The following is a 23,475-nucleotide window of genomic DNA, read 5'->3' as shown; positions in this document are numbered from 1 at the left end:
CTGGAGGAATTCCATGTGAACTGGAACGACCTCCAGGAATTGATGCAGAGCAAAAGGAGCAAAACTAGGAGAAAATTGTACAGAGACAGATACATTGTAGCACAATGGAATGTAACTGACTTTGCTACTAGCAACAATGCAATGATCCAGGACAATTCTAAGGGACTTATGTGGAAGAACATTATCCACAATCAGAGAAAGAACTGTGGGAGTAGAAACACAGAAGAAAAACATTTCCTTGATCACATGGTTTGATGGGGATATGATTGGGGATGTAGACTCTAAATGATCGCTCTACAGAAAATATTGATAATATGGAAATAGGTCTTGATCAATGATACATGTAAAACCCTTTTAAATTTCTCGTTGGCTACAGAAGGCAGAGGGAGGAGGGGAGGGAAATAATATGAATTATGTAACCATGGAAAATATCTTTAATTAAAAGTAAAATAAAGTTTTAAAAAGAGTATCTCCTTCACTATATCCTCCTCTCAGTTAAAAAGTATTCATGTGAAGGACCACATTGCTCCCCATTCAATAAATTTCTAAGACTTTGACTTCATAATATAATTTAATATTCTGTTTGGCATTTAATACCCTTCACAACCTGGGCTTTTCCTACCTTTTGAGTCTTCATACACTTTATGAATTGCCCCCCTTACTGTTCCACCCCCAGATCAGACATTCATCCAATGCCTAGAACTCTGTCCTTTCTTGCCTCCCACTAGCTTCCTTAAAGACTCTGAGGGACTTAAAGTCCCTTCCCTCGGAGATCTTCCATTTGGACTGTCTTTTTTTTTGTCATTTTTGCATCTTGTCTCCATTAAAATATGAGCCTCTTGAGCCCAAGGACCACATTCTCAGCTTTCCATCTATCCCAGTGATTCCTAAAGTGTGTGCCACCACCCCCTGGTGGGTGCTGCAGCAATCCAGGGGAGTGGTGACAGCCACAGGTGCATTTATCTTTCCTATTAATTGCTATTAAAATTAAAAAAAATTAATTTCCAAGGGGCTAAGTAATATTTTTTTCTGGAAAGGGGGCAGTAAGCCAAAAAAGTGTGGGAACCACGGACCTATCCCATCTCTAGGAGAGTGCCTTGTGGTGATGTGCTGTTGATCACTTGATGAATTGGTGGATAAGATAGATCATGGGTGTTAAGGAAATCAATGAGCTCCAAAGTCATCATCATATATACACGGAGGTCTCCAAGTATTTTCAGTGGATTGGATGCTCCTGGGGAAGGACTGAAATTCTTGAGACCAATATAATTTGTTTGATCTGGACCAGGTGTTACAATTAAATGGAGTCAGCCTCAAAGATGATGAGGGCAGTCAAGGTTTAAACTGGTCTTTCAGTGAAGAATAAGCAGTGTGTCCATTGTCCACCTTAATCCTGGCATGTTGAAAGTGTATGGAAAAGCATATCCTGATCAGGAGAGGGAGTAAGTTACATTGGAGGAAGAGACATAAGATGGAAGGTTCTTTGTTAAAGACATTTAAGTGTGGAGGGAAGTGATTGAGATGGGGTTGCTATACAAAATCAACTCTGGATTATCTGATTTGAAGATTAGTAGCTAATTTTATGCCTCATAGGCTAATTTACCATGTCATATGCCAATATGGCCCTCCCATTTAGAATAATCAAAGTAAAATCTTATTTGCATAAACACTTAAAACACTGCAAAATTTACCCCTAATTTTTTCTAGACTTGTTTTGGCATCTTTCCTACTTTTCATTCAGCCAAAGGAGTCCAATTCCCTAATTTGTCATTCCATTAACCTGCTTTGGTCCTTCAATCCATAAGCTCTTTGAAAAGCAGGGACTAACTTGTGCCTTACATACATGAGGAACTTCATGTTCCTCAAATATGAGATGAGAGTTGTGTTCTTGAGCATTCCTTATGAAATGATGGAGCAGGATTCCTCTTCCTTACCTGTAGGAGGTACTAGACTGATCAGTTTCTTGCAGTACAAGCAATACTAGGCTTAGTTTCAGAAGTGGTAAATGCTGCTGTGTGGCCTGTATCCCTGGACAGACCACCTATAAATAACCCCTCTGAATCTCAATTCCCTTTTCTGTGAACGGGAGGGAATTTTCTAAGGGGCCCTGTAAACATGAGCTGGGACCAAACCTATCCAAAGTCTGACCTTTAGTGAGCAGTTGCCCCAATGACTCTGCTAGCACTATCTGAAAAGCCCCCAGAATTCATCAAGTTTCCTCATGTCACAAGTTCTTCTCCTTTAAAAAGGCATCTTGGAGAATGGAAGGGAATGGTCTACTGGGAACTTCTATTTTAGACTCAGCTTTTAGGAAGGTTTACACCACCATGTCGCACCTGAACCAGCCTTTTCTCAAGGCTTCTCTACCCCAGTGTCCCCATGTTCTAGCTTTCCTGTATCTTCTATTTCTAGGATGCTCAAGATTTGAATGACAGCCATATTTCTAGTTAAATTTCAAAGTGATTTATTAAGGTATTTTTCATTAAAGTACAAAGATACCTCTTGGTTTGTGGTTCAGTGGTCATTTTTGTTAATGAAAGCAGTAAATCAGGTACTGAACATCAAATGTAACAATGTCCTTCACGGCTAGAAGCACATACATAAAGCAAATGGAGCTGTATTCCAGAATTTAGGATTATGTGTTAAACCAAGTACTTATGAACAAAAATCTTTGAGCCCACCACCCAGTCTTCTCCAAAATGAATTAAAATTAATAAAAATGAGAAATACAATGTAAAAAAAGCCATTTCCAAGTTAACTCTGTTGCCATTATCAACGACAGCCCCTTCCACTAGGCCTGGTTTGGCATGGCCAGGTCCGAAGGACAACGTGCACAATGAAGTGGGGACGAAATGGTCCCCAGAGGACAAGCAGGTGACCCACTACAGTGGCTGGAACAAGCACCGGACTGGCCGAAGGGGAAGTGAAGGTAGCAGAAAACCTGGCCAGTTCTAGGGGGGGATGACGGCATCACCGTCCTTCTGCGCAGCCCCCAGACAACTGAAAATGACGGAAATGGAAGTGACCTCAGGGACCCTCCAGTCCAATCCTTATTTCCTTTCAATAGAAAAAAAAAAAAAAAAAAAAACCCACAAGCTGGAGAAATAGCTCCAGCAAGATCACTTTCCCCAGAAAACCTCACCACACAATAACAGTATTTCTCAAAATTGCTTCCCCCCCAAAAAAAAAAAAGTTTCCAGTGTTTCCCAATCTTGGCCAAGTCTAAGTCCTGCATCATACAAACGTTATATTGACTTCAAGCATCAACAACAGAAATAGAAAAGTGATCAACTGGACAGGAAAGGTCAAACTTGAAAAACCAGGAACCCAAGGGCATCAGAGACGGACAAAGAGACCTGCACCCCTCTCTGGGGCTGCACTGAGGGGAGTCCAGCCTGGAACCCCCTGCCGTGGCCGTGACCCCCCACCCCCACCCCTGCCGTGGCCACCTCCTGGCTCAGGCTGCCTTTTGGGCGGCCTCCGTGGCTCGGGCAGCCTTCTGACCGGCCTCGGGGGCCTCCTTGTAGTCGGAGACATCGAAGAAGGCTGAAGGATCGCTGGCCAGATAACGCAGGAAGTCCTGCAGGTAGCCAAAGAGCAGTGCCAGGCTCTTGTCATCGAAGGGCGTGTAAGAGAGGGCGGCTCCGATGCGCACAAATAGGCGCAGCAGATGTGGGGCGCCATAGAGGCCAGACATAGGCACATCGGGGTGCGCGGCTAGGACACGGTTGTGCTGTGGGCGCTCGCGCTCATACAGCAGCTGGGGGCCTAGCATGACGTTGAAATAGGCACGGATGCCGCCAGCCACCTCGTCGGCTGCGTACTCCAGATGGTCTCCGGTGCCGCCGTGGGCCTTCCTATGGCGCACGTAGTCCTCCAGGATGGAGTCCACGCTCTTGGCGGCTGGGAGCGCCACGAGGCGGCCCTGCTTGGTCACCAGCTCCCAATCTTGCACAAGCAGTGGTTTTAGTTCAGCGGGGATCTGTACTTGGAGCTCAGAGCGGGTTGAGGAGGCTGCGGCGGCACCCCTGGGGCCATCACTGCGGCCTGGATCCCCACGGCCACGTCTCCTGGGCAGAGGCTGGGGAGTCTCCCTGCCCCCCACCGCTGCTCCGCTGCTGCTTGTGCCAGGGCCGCCCTCACCCCCGGCAGTGGCTGCCGCCTTCTGCTTGCCCTTGCGGGTCTTGCGGCCTGGACCAGGGACCTCAGCGGGGGCGGAGGTGGAAGCCAGGGTGGGAGCGGAGCCAGAGGCGGCAGCGGTAGCCCCTGGGGAAGAGGCAGCAGGAGTGATGCGAATGTTCTGGAAGAGCGTCTCCACGTTCTTCTGCTGCAGCGCGCTAGCGCCCCTGCGGCCCGGGGCAGCCCCCCGCGCCCCACGGCCTTCGGCTGCCTGCTGCTCCTGGTTGGCGCGCTGCAGCTCGCGCTGCCTCTGCAGGTTGGCCTCCGAGTACTTGAGCACGCGGCTCTCAGGCACCCACTCATCCCAGTTCTTGTTCCAGCCACTGTAGTGGATCAAATAGCGTACCTGCTTGTCCTCCCGGGCCACCTTCAGGCATTTGGCCTCATATAGCAGTGGCCCGTGGAAGCACAGCACGCGCTCGCCCTCCTGGAACTCGGGCTTTGGGGCCTGCTTCGGAGCCATGGCGGGGCTGTCAGCGTGCGGACAGAGTGGAGGAAAAACTGCTGCTTCTGGGGATGCCGAAGGCTCGAGTGGCAGCGCAAGCTCTGTGCAGGCTACTTGTAACGGCGGTGCCGCCTTTATGCGCAGGCGCAGTGCGTGCTGCCGCAAAAAGGGACCACTCCTGAGCAGGCGCAGTGCAAGATCCCTCCGGGGGTGTGGCTATTGCGCAGGTGCCATTCAAGATCTTTCCCCTCCCCCACCCCAGGACTGCAAGCACAGCGCAGGTGCGACTCCTCCCAACAACTAGCCCTTGCTCTCTATGGGCATAACCTGGGGCTTCACCTATGGTAACGGACAGAGTCTCTATGGCGCATGCGCAGCTTAGATTCCCGCCACTTGCTGCTGCCCAGGGGCAGCTCAGATTCCCGCCTAAAGTTGCAGTTTGCAAAGCATGCAAGATTGCTATATATTCCCTGTGCACCTGGAGGGAGGGGCAACCGGAGCCAAGGCGCAGAGTTAGATCAGGAGTGATCCATGAGCTCCTCCTTATATTATATTATTCTACAAATAAAGCCCTTGGTCTTTTCTGTCCCGCCAATAAATAACAGCGGAGCCTGGGGGCATCCCAGAGGCCATTTGGTTGATCTCCTTTCTTTGTTCTAAGGTAGAAATTGAGGTTTAACTAGATTAGGGATATTTCCAGCGAGATTTGAACCTGGAGCTTGTAACTCCAGGGCAGGAATTCTTATGATGCTGGGTGCTTGAAAGTGCTTTGCAAAACACTAAACATGCATCTCTACGCCATCCTTAGGGCAATGCCAAGATGTAGATTTTCTTGTCTCCATCTTACAATTGGGCAAACTGAAGTCCAGAACAGAGCAGTTTGTCTCAGGTCCTACGGTAAGGAGGTGACCCATGTCTTGCCAACCGGATTCCCCTGCTCCAAATTCTCCTAGGCTACACTTGCCTCTTTAAATGACACACCTGGGATGTGTTTTCTGGAATTACAATTCCAGTGATCTGTCTCCTCCACCAAGCACTCGGTGTTTGGGGGATCAAAAAGGCTTTCCTCAGTCCTAAAGATGGGAGGTCCTGAGTTCAAATCAAGTTCATGCTGTGTGACCCTGGGCAAGTCACTTAGCCCCATGGCCTAAAGGAACTGACATACAATCTGGATTTTTAGAAGGAAGGTGAGGGTTTATTTAAAAAGAAACAAAGAAGGGGGAAGCTGGGTGGCTCAGTGGATTGAGAGCCAGGCCTAGAAACGTGAGGTCCTGGGTTCAAATATGACCTCAGACACTTCCCAGCTGTGTGACCCTGGGCAAGTCACTTGACCCCCATTGCCTACCCTTACCACTCTTCTGTCTTGGAGCCAATACACAGTATTGACTCCAAGATGAAAGGTAAGAGTTTAAAAAAAACAAACAAACAAACAATGAAACAAAAAGTTTCAGGCAAATGTGCTAAAATGGGGGAGGAAATGCAAGGCCCCAAACTGGAGCCCCTGAACAGATTAGACTGGCAGGAGGGCATCAATCTTCGTTCAGGAAACGGGCCGGAATGCCCACTCCAGACTCCTATGGAGCTTCCGAGCGTCAGTTTCGTGGGCTGTAAAAGGACGGTGCGATCTTTCTGGCGTTCCCTGCCTGCCAGCAGAATAAAGCACTTTGTAAACGTTAAAGTGCCCTCGGAAGGTGCCTCCCCTCCATAGGGATACTTTGTATCATTCCGTTCTCGTGGTAGCCTCCAATAACCTACTTCCGAGCCTCTGCGAAGATTTCTCCTACTCTCTCACCAAAGGGTGACCTCCCTTCCTCCGGGGAGCCCTCTGAGACTTCTATTCGGAGGAACTTTCTCACGTGCAAAGCAATTAAAGGCTCGCCCAGCCCTCGGCAGCGCCACCACCAAATGCTGCCCGCATTGCGGGTTCTAAGCCTTCCCAAGAGCTTCGGAACCTCAGAGGGGGATTGTGCCTGCAAAGTGAGTTCAGTGTTCCCGACTCCTTTCCCTGCTACACTTTCCATCCATAATCCCTCTGGTGCTGGCCGGAAGACCTCCTGGGGAGGGAATACACTGCCTGCCTAGGAGCCTCATTCTCTTTATGCACATTTCTAATTGGGAGGAAATCTCATTCCGGGGAGCCCGCATTTCTCTTTGTGTCTCACCCCTTCAGTTCCAGGTTCTGCCCTCTGGGGACAAACAGCTGGTCTTTTTTTCTGGAGCTGGACTTTCAAATGCATGAAAATAGCTCAGTCCTCCCCGCAAATTCCCCTCTCCCCTCCCCCCAGTCTTCCTCCTCCAGGGAGACCGTCTGGCTTCTTAAGAATGAAATTCCTGGCTTCCTGGTGACTTCCTCTCTTAGGCTTATTGTTTTTTCCTAAAATCAGGTACTTGGAACTAAAGGCAGAACTCCAGAGGGGTCTGCACTGGGCAAAGGAGGCGTCTTAGCCACATACAGCCATTAACTCACTGTTGAACTCGCTGCCTTAATGCTACCCAAGAATAAAATTCCCATTAGGTCAAACAGTCCAGTAAAACTCCCAAATCTTGGTTCAGAACTGCTCTCTAGCAGGCAGTTAACCAGCACTGAGCTCCTACTATATGCTAAAGGAGTGGGATTACAAATAAAAAGGAACTTTCTAATTCTGGAGGCAGCCAGCCTATGGGAAAGAAATAGGATAAGAATAAAGAAAAAATAGATCATTTCAAGGTCATTTGAGGCGCTAGGCTGTGGGGCAGTGGATGGAACAAAGGACTTTGCAGAAGATCTGGGTTCAAATTCAGATTTCAGACATTTACTAAACGTGTGGCCTTTTGTAAAGTCATTTTAACCTTTCCACCTCTCCGTTTTCTCATCTGTAAAATGGGGGTGATAGCATCTCACAAGATTGTTGGGAGGATCAAACCAGATAACATCTGTAAGTTACAAATCTTAAAGTGCTTTAAATATATTAATTATTATATTATATTATATGATTGTTAATTAATTATAATTAGGAAAGAAATTAATAATAAAAGTTGAAAATGCTATTATTAATAATCATTCCAATAATATTCCATTAAGTGGAGGTGAGGAAGGAGTTTCTGCCAGGCATGGGAGACTTTAAATATAAACTATATTTATTATATATTATTAACTTAAATGATAACGAGATTAAATACGTATTATTAAATTAATATAAATACTATGATTGTTATTCATTCTAATAATATGACATTGGATTGAGTTCATACTAGACATGGGAGAGCTAATTTGAATATAAATGATGTTAATTAATGTCAAATATAAGGGCTATTATTATTATTATTATTATTTATTGTTACTAATGAACTATGGGGTTTCCTCATCTGTAAAATAGGGCTTATTAAACTAGCATCTCCCTAGCAGAATTGTTGAAAGGATGGAGTGAGATAAGCACATGTTGAGCCTTTTGCAAGCCCTGAATCCTCTCTCTCCAGGTTTGCTGTTTCACTCATGTGATAAAACCCTTATAAAGCAAACACAGAAATTTACATTTTATTCTCAAGGCAATAGGAATAGGCATTTCCTAAGGAGTAAGTTAAATGGCTAAACAAGTTGTAGCATATGATTGTGATGGAACACTTCTGTGCCATAAGCAATCATGAGCAGATTAATTTTTTTTTTTAGTATTTTTTTTTAAACCCTTGTACTTCGGTGTATTGTCTCATAGGTGGAAGAGTGGTAAGGGTGGGCAATGGGGGTCAAGTGACTTGCCCAGGGTCACACAGCTGGGAATTGGCTGAGGCTGAGTTTGAACCCAGGACCTCCTGTCTCTAGGCCTGACTCTCACTCCACTGAGCTACCCAGCTGCCCCAGATTAATTTTTTAAAAAACCTGGAAAGACCTACCTGAAATTACGAAGAGAGAAATGAGGAGAAGCAAGAGAACATTCTATACAGCGACAGAAATATTGTTTGAGGAATGACTTGTGTTGTACTTTCACCTCCAGAGAAAGGACTGAAATAGAAACAAGCAAGCCATAGTTTTATATATGTTGTATCTTTTGGTCAAATGATACCTTCTCTAATTGGGGGAGGGAAGGGAGGGAGTTACCTGGGTAATTTAATGTGATCAGCAAATAAGTAATTAAACAAAGAAATTGACAAATAAATGGATGATTAAATAGATAAATAAGTAAACAGAAATAAATGAATAAATAAACAAACAAATGAATGAATGAATAGAAAATTGGGGGAAAGGACAATGGGAAGAGATAACTTGGTTTCGTCAATTTGGGAGCTCTGTTGGAGATATTATGTATGGGGACCAATTAGGAGTGTATTGTAATAAGCTCCGGGAGAAGTGCTAAGGATTGGAACTAAGGAGGTGGCCATGGGACCAGGGATAAAGCATCACATGTGAGAGATGTTGTGGAGGGAGAATTGGTAAGTTTAGTGAATGTGGGTGAGAGAGACGAGGAGGTTACAAACTTGGGAGAACAGAAGAAGGATGATGCATTTGACAGAAAAAGTAAAGTTTGGAGGAAAAAGATAATGAGTGTGTTGGAGACTTGTTGGGTTTCAGATGTTTGCTGATGGCATATCCAGTTAGAGATGTGCACAAAGAAAATAGTTATAACAAGGTAAAGGTCAGGACAGAGTGGGGCTCGATAGGTAGATCTAGGAATAATTTTTATGGAGGTGTGTGTATGAGAGAGAGACACACAGAGACACACAGAGACAGAGTGACAGAGAGAGAAGGAAAGAAAGAAAAAGAAAAGAGAAAGAAAGAGAGGGAATGATAGATTTTTAAGAAGAGGAGCCAGGATAGAGCTTTGGGAAATAACTGCAATTAGGGTCAATAGTATGGATGATGAACCTGTAAAGGATACTCTCCAGTGGCCATTAGTTTGAAAGAGAAACAAGAGAGACCAGGGTGACAAAAACCCAGAGATGAATGAGTATCCAGGAGAAGAAGGTGGTAAACAGTGTCAAATACAACAGGCAAGTTGGGAAGGATGACCAAGAAAAGACCTTCAGACCTAGCAATTAAGACATCAGTAGTGATTTTGGAGAGAGCACTTTCAGCTGATGAGATTGGAAATTACACTACAAAAGGCTGAGGGGGAAATGTGAAGAGAGGAAGTGGAAGGGGGAAATAGTGACAGCTTTTTCAAGAATGTTGGCTAAGAAATGGAGGAGAGGCATAGGACAATATTTTGATCTAATGGTAGAGTCTAGGGAAGATTATTTTTAAGGACATAGGAAGCTTGAGCTTGGTTGAGATCACAAACCTAGTAGAAAGAGAGAAAATGAAGATTAGAGAGAAAAATGTGGGGGTAATTATGATTATAATCTGCTGGAGAAGATGAGAGACAATGGTATGAGAAGCACATGTAGAGAGATTGATTTTGGCATGGAGAAGGGCTTTCTTTTTGTTAAACATCAAATAGAACTGTTATTGTCACATGTCTAAATGGAGATTTTGAACCTTGGACTTCATCCCTCATAAGTCCTTAGTTTTCCCAAAATTCCCTTTAATCTCTCCTGCCCCTCCACATTTGCTTGGTCACGTTATTATTTTATATTTGGCTGTAACTCCTCCCTTTCTCTTTTTGGTTCCTGGGAGAGACCTTTTAGTCTCTTTTGTTAGTTTATTATTAATAAAATATTTATACATATAATATTTAGTATTTTGCATATTCATTTTAATCTCCACACACTCATGGAGACTGTGGAGAGGGAAAGAGTAGGAAAAAAAAAAGGGGGAAGGATAGAGGCCTGGGGAGCACCCACAGTTAGGGACATAGTTTCTCCATCCATCATTTACTCAGAAAGTTGATTTCCTAAACACAAGAATAATATTTGTCATTGATCTATTTTACATTTCATCTTATTAAATCCAACCCAGTGTTCTAGCCTGTCAAGAGCTTTTTAGATCCTGACTCCATCATGCAGATTGACAATTATCCCTGATAGCTTTATGTCATTTGCAAATTGGATAAACATGCCATTGTACATGTTATTGATTAAAAAAAAAAAAGTGAAAACACACACAGGATTCACCAAAGGACTTGTGGTACCCCACAGAAGGCTTCCTTCCAAGGCAACATATAATAATGCTCAAGTACTTTCTAAGTTGGACCATCAACCAGTTCCATAACTGTACTCTTGGCTCCAACAGGAGTCTCCATTTTCCCTACAAAAATGCATGAAGGGGGCAGCTGGGTAGCTCAGTGGATTGAGAGCCAGGCCTAGAGACGGGAGGTCCTGGGTTCAAACCCGGCCTCAGCCACTTCCCAGCTGTGTGACCCTGGGCAAGTCACTTGACTCCCATTGCCTACCCTTACCAATCTTCCACCTATAAGTCAATACACAGAAGTTAAGGGTTTAAAATTTAAAAAAAAAATGCATGAAAAACTTTATCAAATGCTTGGCTAAAATCTAGGCAAGTTACATTAACAACCTTTCTTTAATGTACCAGTTAAGTCACTCTGTTGTGAAGGGAAACAAGATCCGTGAGTTGGGACCTGTTAGATGAAGCCATCTACGCTGGCTCTCTGAGACAGGCACTTCCTTCTCTGGCTGCTCATCAGCTCTCTCTTTCCTGAGCTCTTTTAGAGCACGGGGACCCTGTCCTTCATTTTTGCCTCCTCCTCAGCACTTAGGAAAGTGTCTGCAATGTTTTTAATAAATATTGCCCGAATGGAATTGGGTGAGTTTGAAATGGAGCTGACTCCGGGTGAATGCTTATTGCTGCCAAGTGCCAACGTCTGAGTTTAAGGTTGAAGGATAGGTTCCGTTGCCTGCTTTCATGCTCTAAAGGACTGTCCACTTTCTTTCTTCTCTCCTAAAAAGGCATTAGCTGCTTTTTTATGGCTGTAGCTTTATTCCATCAGAGATGCCAATTCGTAAAACTCAGGTTAAAAATGATTTATGTTAAAGCAATTTGGCCTAAATTATTGTAACTTTTTCTGTCTTCGGTGAATGCTAAGTTCATTAGTATGTATTTCCATGCACAAGTATTTGAATGTGATCCAGATAGCTTCCTCCCTCCATTTTCGGTTGTTTATACAACACTGCATTATCGCTGAAACATGGGTTCCTCTCTCTTTCAAGACTCGCCATCGATTCTGAGCATGGCAAGACCTCAGGCACAGGCAACGTGGTACTGGACTTCTACATGGGACAGTTTACTGGTTACCAAAAAGGCTCCTCTGACCCCAGCCTCCTTCCCACCCGTCCCACAGGAAAAAAAAAAAAACAAAAAAAAAAAACACTTTACATGTTTGCTTTGGTGCCTGGGCTTTCATGATTAAAAATTCATTACTTTGCTTTGAATCACTAGGTGTTCCTTTAAAAAGAAAAACACTGCTGTGAGACGTAGCATGTCGAGCTTGTCATTTCATCTGAATACATTTATCAGGTCATTTTTCTTCAAGACAGAATTGGGAGACTAAAGGAAGATAAATTTGAAGGAAGAGAAGAGGTAGATAGAAAACTGAAGGAGGCACTGTGATTGATTGGAGAAAGCCCTGGTTAGGGGGTCAGAGGGACTCACCTCTGATATTTGCCTCCCTGCATGAACTTGGGCAAGTCACATACTTTCCTTGGGCTGCCATTTCTTTGCCTTTAAAATGAGGAGGTTGGACCGGAAGGCTTTTGAGTTTCCTTTCAACTTTAACTCTGATCTGATGAGTCAATGCTGTGGAAATCAGCCATGGTGGCTGGAAAGGAACTCAATCAAAGATTGGCCATGCTTAGAGATTTAGAGCTAGAAGGGAATCCCCTTTCTTTACAGATGAGGAAACTAAGTCCCAGAGAGCTAGAGTGACTTGCTCCAAGGTCAAATAGATAGTCAAAGAGTATAAATTTCATTCCCAAATCTATACTCTCTTACCTGTACTTTTTCATTGTTCCATCGTGGCAGTAGATTGGAGGCTAGTCCAATCCGTTTCTGTACAATAATTCTTAAAAAACCTCTAAGTTCATCTTTCTTTTGATGTGTAACCATATGTTGCTCATGTGGGCCAATATTCATCCAATTAATATTTTTTTGAGCCAGCTTGGTATAAGATATTATTTCAGATAGTGTGAGGTCTACAGAGAAAACACTTGAAAGAAATTGTTTTCTGAGACTTAATATGGAAGTCCAAAGAGAGAGACACCATGTTCTTTTAACATGAGGACACTGAACGACTTGTCTTGATTAATAGTATTGTTTAGGTCAGTCCTTGTTTTAAATCTGACACCTTCACAAGGCTTTAGTCATCTATGGGTATAGACCATGAGCCCATCTATTTGCTTCTATTGGTCATCCCATCAAGTGTCCTGCAAATCAATATTAAATTTTATCTCTATTCTTTTGTACCCCATTTCCCATCTGGATTCCTGTTGCATTCCTGTGGCACATAGTGATATAAATCTAAACTGATTAGTTCTAAGCCATTGCTTTACTCAGATAATAGGTATTCATTGATGGCATTTTTCATAATTTTCTCCCATTCCTGACCTTTGAGCAGTTGTTCTGGTTCTGTTTATGAAAATTTAAAAATTCTCTGACATCGAATTTACCTGTTGTTATGAAACCTTCTAATCTATTTCCCAAAGATTAAATCCTGTTAAGTAGAAGAATCTGAATTTGATTGAGAGTTCAAATAATCATAAGCCCCTTAGGGATGCATAGTTTTAAATAAATAGATGCTGGCTTCATTGGACAGATGAACATTTTCCAGTTTTGAAACCTCTCCATCATCCATCAGCTGAAATGTAGAAACCCCCCACATATTAATCAATGCATCCACCAACACACATTTATTAAACCTTTATTATGTGTCAGCCACTGTGCTAAACACTGGGAATACCAAGAAACCCCAAACCAGTCCCTGCTCTCAGAGTCCAGTTTCAGTGAGGTGAAGGCTATTCCTCTACATTCAGTAGCTGAATTCTTTTTAAACTGTTTCAGTTCTAAATTTGGGCTGAATCAACAAGCTACAATCACAAAATGGTAGATCAAAATGGATCCCAAAAGGGATCACTCTGATGATAGACCTGTTGAGTGCTCTTCCAGCCTGAAACTGTAGCCTTTGAGTGATGGAAAAATCATTCTCTCTCCCAGCTTTAGAGAGCTTAAGTTGTTATGCCTTCTTTCTCCTCCTTGAAGCAAATCTAATTTTAGTTCTTTGGGATTCCTGCCCCTCATTCCTACTTCTGCCCTTAGGGGTCAAGCAGTCCAAGTCAAATACTCACTTTATATGTCAGCTCTTCAAAAACTAGCCTGCTATCACCATAGTGGGATGGAAATAATATTGGATCCTAAGTTGGAGGAACTAGATTTTTTTCAAATCCTACCTCTGTTATCTACTACCTGTATGACCTCAGGCAAATTAGTCAACAACTCTCAGCCCTTCACTCTAAAATTGGGGGTAAGTTGGGTGTTTTTTGAAATAACCTATGAAATCTCTTCTACTCTGATACTCTTATATGCCAATCACTCTCTCCTAAATTTTCTTGAGGCTATTCATCCCCCTTGACCTTATTGTTTTTCACCAGTCCTAGTTATCCCATCTGGTAATTCTGGCAAGAGTAGTTTCTGTGGAATAGTGTAGTCAGAAGACAAAATTGTTATTCAGTTGTTTTTCAGTCATGTTTGATTCTTTGTGATCCCATTTGGGGTTTTCTTGGCTACGATACTAGAGTAGTTTGCCATTTGCGTCTACATCTCATTTTGCAGATGAAGAAACAAAGGCAAACGGGGTTGAGTGACTTGTCCAGGATCCCATAGCTAATAGGTGTCTGAGGCCATATTGGAACTCAGTAAAATGGCCCTTTATCTACTCTGCTACTTAGCTACCCTTGAGACTTCCCGGGAAGTCTTGATAACCACAATCCACCAATTCTGCACAAGGGCAGCCTCTAAGAGATTCTGCATCTCGGTTCATCATGTTGCCCTGTAAAAGAATTATGGTCTATTTTAGCCCTTGGCTGGCCAAGGTCAAAACATCATTCTGTGCTGGAGTAACTTGTAGGAAATCTCTCCATTTTGTTCCTGGTACGATCGTTGCATTTTCATAAACTGCAGCTGGAGACACTTTAAAAACAAAACAAAACAAAAAACTTAAGAGCATTTCTTTTTATCCATATGCAAATTCGGATGCTTTTCCCGTCATGTCTCAGCAGTAACTCCCATACTGAATTCATGAGGAGACAGACTTTATGCTAAAGCAATACCTAGCAGTCTGGTTGTTTTCAATTCCAAATATCATTGTCATAAGTATGTCCATGATTGTTTCTCGGGATCTCAAAAAAGTCTTAGTTATACAACCAACGTTCAAAAGCCTGCTGGCTGATGTCAGAATTAGGCAGCTACCTTATCTGGCCATTTCCTGGGGCAGCCAGTGACCAGTAAGGGATTTTTCTCTTTTCCTTCCCTTTTTTTTTTTTCTCTTTTCATATAAGAATGAAGCCACAGGTAAAATCACCTCATTAGAATTATTTGAAAACATTTAATAAAGGGAACTTTGAACTAAATCTAGATCCACAAAAACCAAAGGCCTCTCTCAATTTATATCTTTTCCAAGACAAGAGTTCAAGACAAGAGTTAATATAGCAAGTTTAATATTATTTCTCCTCTCGTGGGAAAAAAAGAAAAAAATACCAACCTTTATCTCTTTTGACCTCCTTTTTCTTTCCTCATAATGGGTGACCATGAGGGAGAGGAAATCTGGTGAAATGCATTTCAGTATACTTTTGTCCAAGTTTTCTATGTTTATTATTCACAAATTTACATCCTAATTGATAATCAAGTCATTGAATTCAGTTGACAAATTAGATCGCTTGGAAGCCTAAACACATTCTACAGTATTAGCCAGCTCATCTTTTTGTATGGCATCAGCTAGTCATCACACTGAATGAAGCTTTTTTTTTTTTACTTTCCTAACAAGACAGAGAATTTATTTAATAGAATGAAGTGATGGAGAAGGATCAAAGTTAGAGAGAAGGGCAGTGTTTGTAAAGACTCACACTTCTTCTTGCTTCAAAAACCAATCTTTTCAACATGAATATTTTCCCTGTAAGGTTCTATGGCTTAAAATCATAGAATGCCACAAGCTCTGAAGATTCAAAAAATGTAGCTGACCTAAAGGCAGGGAGAGATTCCATTCTGGGCTTATTCAGTCTGCATTCTATCACTTATGGCGACTTCAATGCAGAGATTGATAGAAAAGTCATCCCTGGGGAAATGTGTGACCACAGAAGGTGGTAGACTATTCCTGTCACAAAACTGAGGGAGGAGAGACAGCTTGTGTGTGTCACTGGTGTCCAAGGAATAATCGAAAGGTGGACCTCAGTGAAATATCTCTAGCGAATCGAGTAGACCTTCCAGGGTACATGGGCAGAGGGATATAGATAGGATTGTGCAAGACGAGAGGGCAGGAATGAATCGCAAGTCAACAAGGCATTTATTAAGACAACTTATAAACAACCAAGTACATCCAAGATGGATGCAGGAAAAATTAAAAATAGTCTCAGAGGGATGGCACTAGCATGAACAGAGATGGGAAAGGCTCTTTACAGAGGGTGAGATTTTATTTTTATTATTTATTATTTATTTATTTAAAAAAATTTTTTTTGTGGTTTCATCATTCACGTTTTCTCCCTCCCTTCACTCCTTCCACCTCCTGGATTTGAACTTATTTCTATATTATTCATTTTTGTAAAAGAGCCATCCTTTAAAACCAAAATCCCAAATCAGATACCCATATAAACAAGTGATAAATCACATGTTTTCTTCTGTATTTCTACTCCCACAGTTTTTTCTCTACTTTGTCATAAGTCAGAGTTCTTTGTCATAAGTCAGAGGATGAGATTTTTAGATGAGACTTGAAAGAAGCCACATCAAGGCATTCTAGACATGGGGGACAGCTACTGAAAATGTCCAGAATTGGATGATGGGTGTATCTTGTGTGAGGAATAGCAAAAAGTCCAGTATTACTGGATCAGAATATGTTGAAGGAACAACTCTACCACTTATTACTCAACAGTACCATTGCTACTTAGAGATGTCCAAAGGTAGAATGGGCTGCCTCAGGAGGTAATGAGCTTCCCATCTTTAGAGATCTTTAAGCAGTGGCTGCTTGTCCACTCTTCAGACATATCAGAACCTTATTCATGTATAGAGAAGGTTTGATTACTCTCTTGGGATCCTTGCCAAGTCTAGGAATTTTTGTGTTGATGGGATATCCAAGTGGTAATGCTTAATAGGTTCTTGGGGACTAGAGCTTGGGAGAAAGGTCTGGGCATCAGTCTAAGAGTTGGCAGTCTTCTCATAGGAATCAAGAGTTCTTTTCCATAGTTGGAATTGCCTCCTTTATGAATATCCTTTCAATGAGGCATAAATGTGTTATAAACACTGATTATATAAGGGGCCCCGATGATGATGATGATGATGATGATGATGATAAAGTATAGATACGTGGCACATAAAAGTAAAACTCTATTCTTATAAATTTGACCTGTAACTAATATTCTAGCTTTAAGAAATATTAAGAATGAACTTTCCTTACCTTCTTAGATTTAGAAAGGTTTCTGGAAGATCATTTGGATGGCCCATTCTCTTATAAAACTTGTCTAGGGAAGCTTGTCTCTTTTGATTAGTTCCCCTGGAGGGAACAGCAGGGGTACTCAAAATAATTTCATTGATCATTTCAAAAATAGTCATTGTCTCATCTAAATATTTGAAGCTATCACAAAGGTCTTTTCAAGGGTTTTGAAAAGGAGGCATCTTTGGAATTAGGTGTTCAAGACAATATTTTTCTTTTATTCTACTTCCTGGCTTTCCTTATTCTATCAACATTAAGGACTGCCCCAGAGGCTGGAAAAATAAATGACCAACTCTAGCCTGAGGTATTAGTGGAAGGAGGACAGAGAGGCAATACCTTCCTTTGCCATGGTGATGTTGAAATGTGGAGGGAACAGACTGCTCCCAGTTGTGAAGTCCTAGGATCAGACCCTGCTCTGGTCTTTATACATCCATGGACAAGTTATTTAACATCATTCCATCTCAGTTTCCTTATCTGGAAAATGGGAATAATAATACGTACCCCATAGTAAGGTTGTGTAGCTTAAATGATATCATGCTTATAAATTACTTTGTTTTATTGTGGCAGTGCCTCTAAGAGATTGTCCACTTTGCTCTTAGACTTAAAAGTTGGACCCCCAAAGGTGGCTTCTTTTGTCTTTAGACCACTGAATTTGAAGTCAAGAAGACTCAGGAAGACTCCAGTTCAAATCCTACCTCAGACATTCATTAGATATGTGATCCTAGGCATTTCCTTTAAGCTCTCTTAGCCATGGTTTCCTTTTTCTGTAAAATGGGAATAATAGGAGTGCCTACATAACACAGTTCTGCGAGGATCAAATGAGTTGATGTAGTTAACTTAAAAGAGTGTATAATTGTTAGCTATTATTATTACACAGTATTGATTCTAAGACGGAAGGTAAGGATTAAAAAAAAAAAAAAGATCACAGATAGAGCCTCTGTCCTTTGTCCTTTAGAGAGTGGACATCATTTTGTTAATTCAGGATTATTGAGACACAGGATGTTCCAAGGAACTCATGACAAAAAAGTTTATCCATCTCCATAGATTCTGGATGCTGAATGAAGCACGTCATTCTTCTTTTTACGTCCATGAATTTTTCTGAAGTGTAAGCGATATACACCTTTGTTCACAATATGACAAACATGGAAATATGTATTGTGTGATAACACATGTAGAACCTATACATATATACATGTAGAACACGTGTAGGATACCATATTAACTACTGTCTTGGGGAAAGGGGAAAGGAAGGAGGGAGGGAACACGGATTGCAAAATGTCAGAAAACAGTTATTGAAAATTGTATCATGAAAATGAAAAAAAGAAAGAAACATAGGGTCATCTAGACATCTTGGGGAAGTTTTAAGCACTTAATTATGCAAAAGGTTTAATCCTATTAATTAACTTTACTGTGTTTAAAGATATGGACTCTTCGGAGTGGGAATAAGAAGCAGAAAAGTTGGTAAGAAAATTATTCAGTCTGCCCTTTCTCCAGACGGATTGGGTTAGGAGCCCCCCTGAAGTGAGATTTAAAGCAAATTCTGAATATTTCTTCAGAATGGAGAGGAGCATTTACACATCTATGGCAGTAAGCAAGGTTCCTGGGTAAGAGAGCCAGGTGATGAAAAACAGTCCTGGCTTCTTCTTCCCTCTTTGAATTTCAATGCTCTTCTTGAATGCTGTCTAATTAACACCTGTACTTCTCCACACTTTCCCAAAGCATTCATCCATTTCTAAGGGGTTCAGGAAAGCAGCAGGAAGAAGGACAAGAAGATAAGTAACTACCAGCTGATGTATTGTTGTTTCTCAAGCTCATAAGTTGGTATAACCAACCCATAAGTATTACCAACTAAGCAAAGAGTGCCTACAGGGTATTGGGCACTATAGGAGGATATAAATAGAAGAGTAAGCCAGGTTTTGCCTATAGGATCTTACATTGTCTCTGAGGAGAAGACACCGTGGAGGTAAACAAGTATCTACAAAAACTTAACAATTGTTTTGGGGAGAAGCATGAACAACTGTGGGCATGAAGAAGCTCAAGAGCTGGTTTGTGAAGGAAGTTAGGGTTTTTTAAAAAGTAAAGAAAAGAAAAGTAGAGAGTAGAAGGGAAAACATTCCAGGTATGAAGCACAGCCAGGATGGACAAGGGTGATGAACAGCAAGACCTCTTTGGTTGGATTCTAGAGAGAGCAAAAGAAAATCATATTTTTAAGACTGAAAAAAATATGTTAGAGGCAGACCGTGAATGGTTTTAGATAACAGAGAAGAAGGAGGGGGAGAGAGAGAGAGAGAGAGAGAGAGAGAGAGAGAGAGAGAGAGAATGTGGATGTGGATGTGGATGTGGATGTGGATGTGGATGTGTTTTATAGTACATTGGAGCCCCTGATGTAGTCAGTGTTTATAGCACATTTATGCCCAGTGTTGGATGTTCACAAAGGGAGGCAGTTTAGTCTGTTGAAACACACACACATTCACACTCACACTCACACTCACACACACACATATAAATATCAAGCAGGAAGATTTGCATTTTATCCTAGAGGCATCAGGGAGACATTAGAGATTTCTAAGTAGGGAAATGGCCTGATCAGATCTGCATTTTGGTAATACCAGTTTGATAGCTAGATGGAGCACAGATTGGAGATAGCTGGTTCTTCCAAAAATGAAGGAATCAATGAAAGATTAGCAAGACTTTATTAACAATACATTTACTGTGTGCCAGGCATTATCAAACACAGTCCTTATTCTTGAGGAACTACATTCTAATGGGGGGAACCAGACATAAAGAGGGGCAGGGACCAGAGAGTAGCACTTTGACCTCAGAAGGTTCCAGGAATGATGAATAGAGACAAATAAGTGAAGCCAGGGGACTAAATTGACAAACCCAAGCCATGAACAATACCAGAACTGACTTGATCATGACCATAATTCCCGAATTGGAAGTGGGGATGTCGGGAGAAGAAAGGATACCTATGTGAGGGCAAAGGTAGCTGGCAAAGCTATTTAGGAGGTAACTGGAGAATTGTAAGTAATGTGAAGCATGATTAAGCCAGTTCCTGAAATTATGGTCCAGGAGGGTCTTTTGCCAATTAGGAGAGCTTGCAATTTCTTTCTTTTTTTTTAATTTTTCTATTTATTTGTTTATTTTTTTCAGTTAAGCCTCAAAACAATTCTCTGAAGGAGATGCTTTATTGTCCTTATTTTAAAGTTGAGGAAACTGAGGCAGATGGCAGTTAGGGCATATTAGGACCAAGATCATAGACTTTTCTAACATTTTTAGAAGTTACTTGGATAAAGGTATAAATGACAGGTTCGTCAGATTTGGAGATGGTACAATGGCCCCTTCCCTGATCCAAGTGCATCTGAAATATCCTTTTCTTTTCTGGGTACTGCCATATTTTAAAGAAAGACATTTATAATCTGAAGAGCATTCAGAGAGGTGACCACGATAGTGGAGGACACTGGTATTATATAATCTCCAGTTGAAGGAAATGAGGAAGTTTAGCTAGGAGAAAATTTTAGGGGTTCATCACATCTATGTTCAAGTATTTGAAGGGCTCTCACATGAAAGAAGGATTGGATTTGTTCTCCTCAGCACCAGATGTTAGAACTAGGAAGAATAGCTTCCAAAATCATTTTCAAGAAGGTAAATTCTGGTTTGCTAAAAGGAAAAACTTCCAAAATTGAAACCAGCTGCCTCAATGTTAGAATCAACCCCTCTCCCCAGCAAAAATCTATAAGCAAAGGCTAGATGACTGCTTGGACAGTAGAGGGGGTTGGAAGAAAGGTAAAAGTTGGGTAAGATGGTCTTTGGAGTCCTTTCCAAGGCAGGCATTCCATGAGTCGTCATTGATTTCCTTCTCCAACCTTGCAGTCACCATAGGGTTAGCAATGTCCATTCCATCATGGTAAGATCCTCCTAGCATTTGTATGTTTGAGTATAAGATTAGGGTCGAGGATCTTGTCTTTTATTTCTTCTGTGCCTCTTACAATACTTAACAATGGTGGGCACACAGGAGATGCCCACCTTCTTGTTGGTTGGCTTCACACTCTTAGGTTGGTTGAGGAATATTGTTTATAAATATCAGGTTTCAAAGATAGTTCAACATCTTTGAATTCCTCACCTTTTTCCCAAGCTCTTAGAGTGATGCCTTTTGGTAACACCTTAATAAATAATGAGATCTTAGAGAGAGATCTAGAAGTAAACTCAGAGACCATCTAAGCCAATCTTCTTCATGACGTTCAGATTCTACCTTATGACCATGGGCAAAGCACTTCACATTCTTGGGACTCAGTTTCTTAATCTATAAAAAAAAAAAAGGATTGGGTAACCAGTCACTTCACCCTCATTGCCTAGCCCTTACCACTCTTCTGCCATGGAACCAATATAGAGTATTGATTCTAAGATGGATGGGAAGGATCTAAAAAAAATGTGAAACTATGAAGGTTCAGTGAGATTACACGTGAAGTTCTTTGCAAACCTTAAAGCTAATTTGCTTAGTATTATTATTATTATTAGTGATGACTATTATTGTAATAATTATTGTTATAATTTTTATCAAGACTATGAAAATAATAGCTATCGTTTCTATTTCACCTCACTGTCCCCACATAATAGCTACCACACACACACATACATATATATATATATATAGAGAGAGAGAGAGAGAAGAGAGAAGAGAGAGAGACAGAGACAGAGACAGAGACAGAAACACAGATAGAGGGCTTTTATGTTTGCGAAGCACTTTACTGATTTTATCACATTTTTTTCCACGCAACAATCCTAGACATTAGAGGCTACCATTATCCCCATTTTAGATGAGGAAACTGAGGCAGACAGAGGTTAAGTGACTTGGCCAGAGTTCACAGTTAGTGACTGAGACCAGAATTGAAGTCTGGATCCTGTCTCTGAGCCCAGTGGTCTGTGGTCCTGAGCCATCTGGCGGGCTCAGGGAATCCCTCTAGGACTAGGTGTTGTTTCATTCTTCGTCCCTGTATCTCCTGCATGTAGCTTGGTGCCTGGCTCTCGTGGGCAGTGACTAAATATCTGTATGGAAATTCTGTCTTTCCTCTTGACTCTCGAAACTCATCCCTGCTGAGCTCAGGCAAAATGGACATGTTTACACCTTCTCTAGGAAAACATATTAAATATATAATAAACATTAACTCTATGGAAAAGTTCGGCAAAAGTAGAATCTTCCTGCCACTCTATTCTTAACCCAAATCATAAGCAAAAGTTATTATAATTCTACCATCTGTTCCAGTTTTTAAAGCCATTTTGGTAAACTGAATGCTAATGCAAAATACATGTCTTAGCACTAATTAACCAAAAAATCTGTTTCATTCTTCTCAGATAATGAAAAAAATATGTCAAGGACATGATTTCTTGAAGAAAATCTAATTTATGGGCTTCACTTAAACCTTTAAACCCCCCTCATGCTAAACTTGTGAAAACAAATGTAAGAATAACAAGTCGCATCAAATGAACCCATTAAGGAAATCTCCGGGCTCTAAGCTTTAGACATTTACAATTAAAATATAGATTCTTATTTTTACTTAAAGATGACTTTTTCTTACAACTGATGCATGGTTTTATTATGGGGCTGGGAAGGAGGGGAAACGGGAGAAAGGGGAGCCTGGAGCATCTGGAGCATCTGTAGAGGCTAATGTTGATTTAATGACAAAGACCAATATCACATTACTCCTCTGGAAACCTAATTAATTGAAATGTATCCTATTTTAGTATGTTTGTACTGAATGCTGTTCGCTACGGGCTCTGCCGTAGCCTGTAGATATATTTTCTGATGTCAGTCAAATGGAGCTAATTGGGCGGTATTCTGGGGTTACCTGTGGACTATTGTTCTAGCCCTCAAACTCATGCCTTTGCTTCTGCTGCCTCCCCCTTCTCATCTAGGCTTTCTGCTGCCACCAAATGAGTCTACCTGGAGGTTTGCTTCCATTTTTTATTCTTGAGTGCCCTAATGAGATTCTCCAATGTGGAATCCACCTTCCCCTATTCAAATCCAGCCTTGGAGAGTTATGAGTGATATGACCTTGGGTGAGTCACCTCATAGCTCTCTGCCTCAGTTTCCCCAACTGTAAACTGAGGTTCTTCATAGCTCCTATTTCCCAGGATTGTTGTGAAGACCAATTAAGATGATATGTATAAAGGGCTTAGAGAGAGTTTGGAAAGCTAGAGACCATCTAGGAGGATGTCGGAGTACTCTTGGCTAGTGGAAAGGGTGACAAGGGGAAAGAGTGGACCCAAAGAGAATAATAATAATAATAATAATAA

The 23,475-nt window shown here is 41.6% G+C and overlaps 2 protein-coding genes across 2 annotated transcripts in view; one reads left to right on the top strand and one right to left on the bottom strand.

The window, feature by feature from the left end:
* Nucleotides 1-23,475, top strand: part of FHIT (fragile histidine triad diadenosine triphosphatase) — a 951,800-nt gene that overhangs the window by 306,621 nt on the left and 621,704 nt on the right. The window lies entirely within an intron of this gene.
* On the bottom strand, nt 3,458-4,642 carry LOC123232520 (mortality factor 4-like protein 1). Its single transcript, XM_044658971.1, has 2 exons — nt 4,314-4,642; nt 3,458-4,190 (listed from the first exon to the last, which is right to left on the bottom strand). Exons 1-2 carry the CDS (start codon nt 4,640-4,642, stop codon nt 3,458-3,460), a joined length of 1,062 nt encoding a protein of 353 aa, XP_044514906.1.

The sequence above is a fragment of the Gracilinanus agilis genome, chromosome 1, assembly GCF_016433145.1.
Source record: "Gracilinanus agilis isolate LMUSP501 chromosome 1, AgileGrace, whole genome shotgun sequence".
Taxonomy (NCBI): Eukaryota; Metazoa; Chordata; class Mammalia; order Didelphimorphia; family Didelphidae; genus Gracilinanus; species Gracilinanus agilis.
Note: the sequence above shows the minus strand (reverse complement) of the source record. Positions and strands in the feature narration are given on the sequence as shown.

Excerpts from the sequence above, each read along its gene's own strand:
- LOC123232520 (XM_044658971.1), bottom strand. The coding sequence starts at position 4,642 with ATGGCTCCGAAGCAGGCCCCAAAGCCCGAGTTCCAGGAGGGCGAGCGC. Across the intron at positions 4,191-4,313 it reads CTGCAGCAGAAGAACGTGGA|CCGCAAGACCCGCAAGGGCA; the intron begins GACGCTCTTCCA and ends CCCTGGTCCAGG.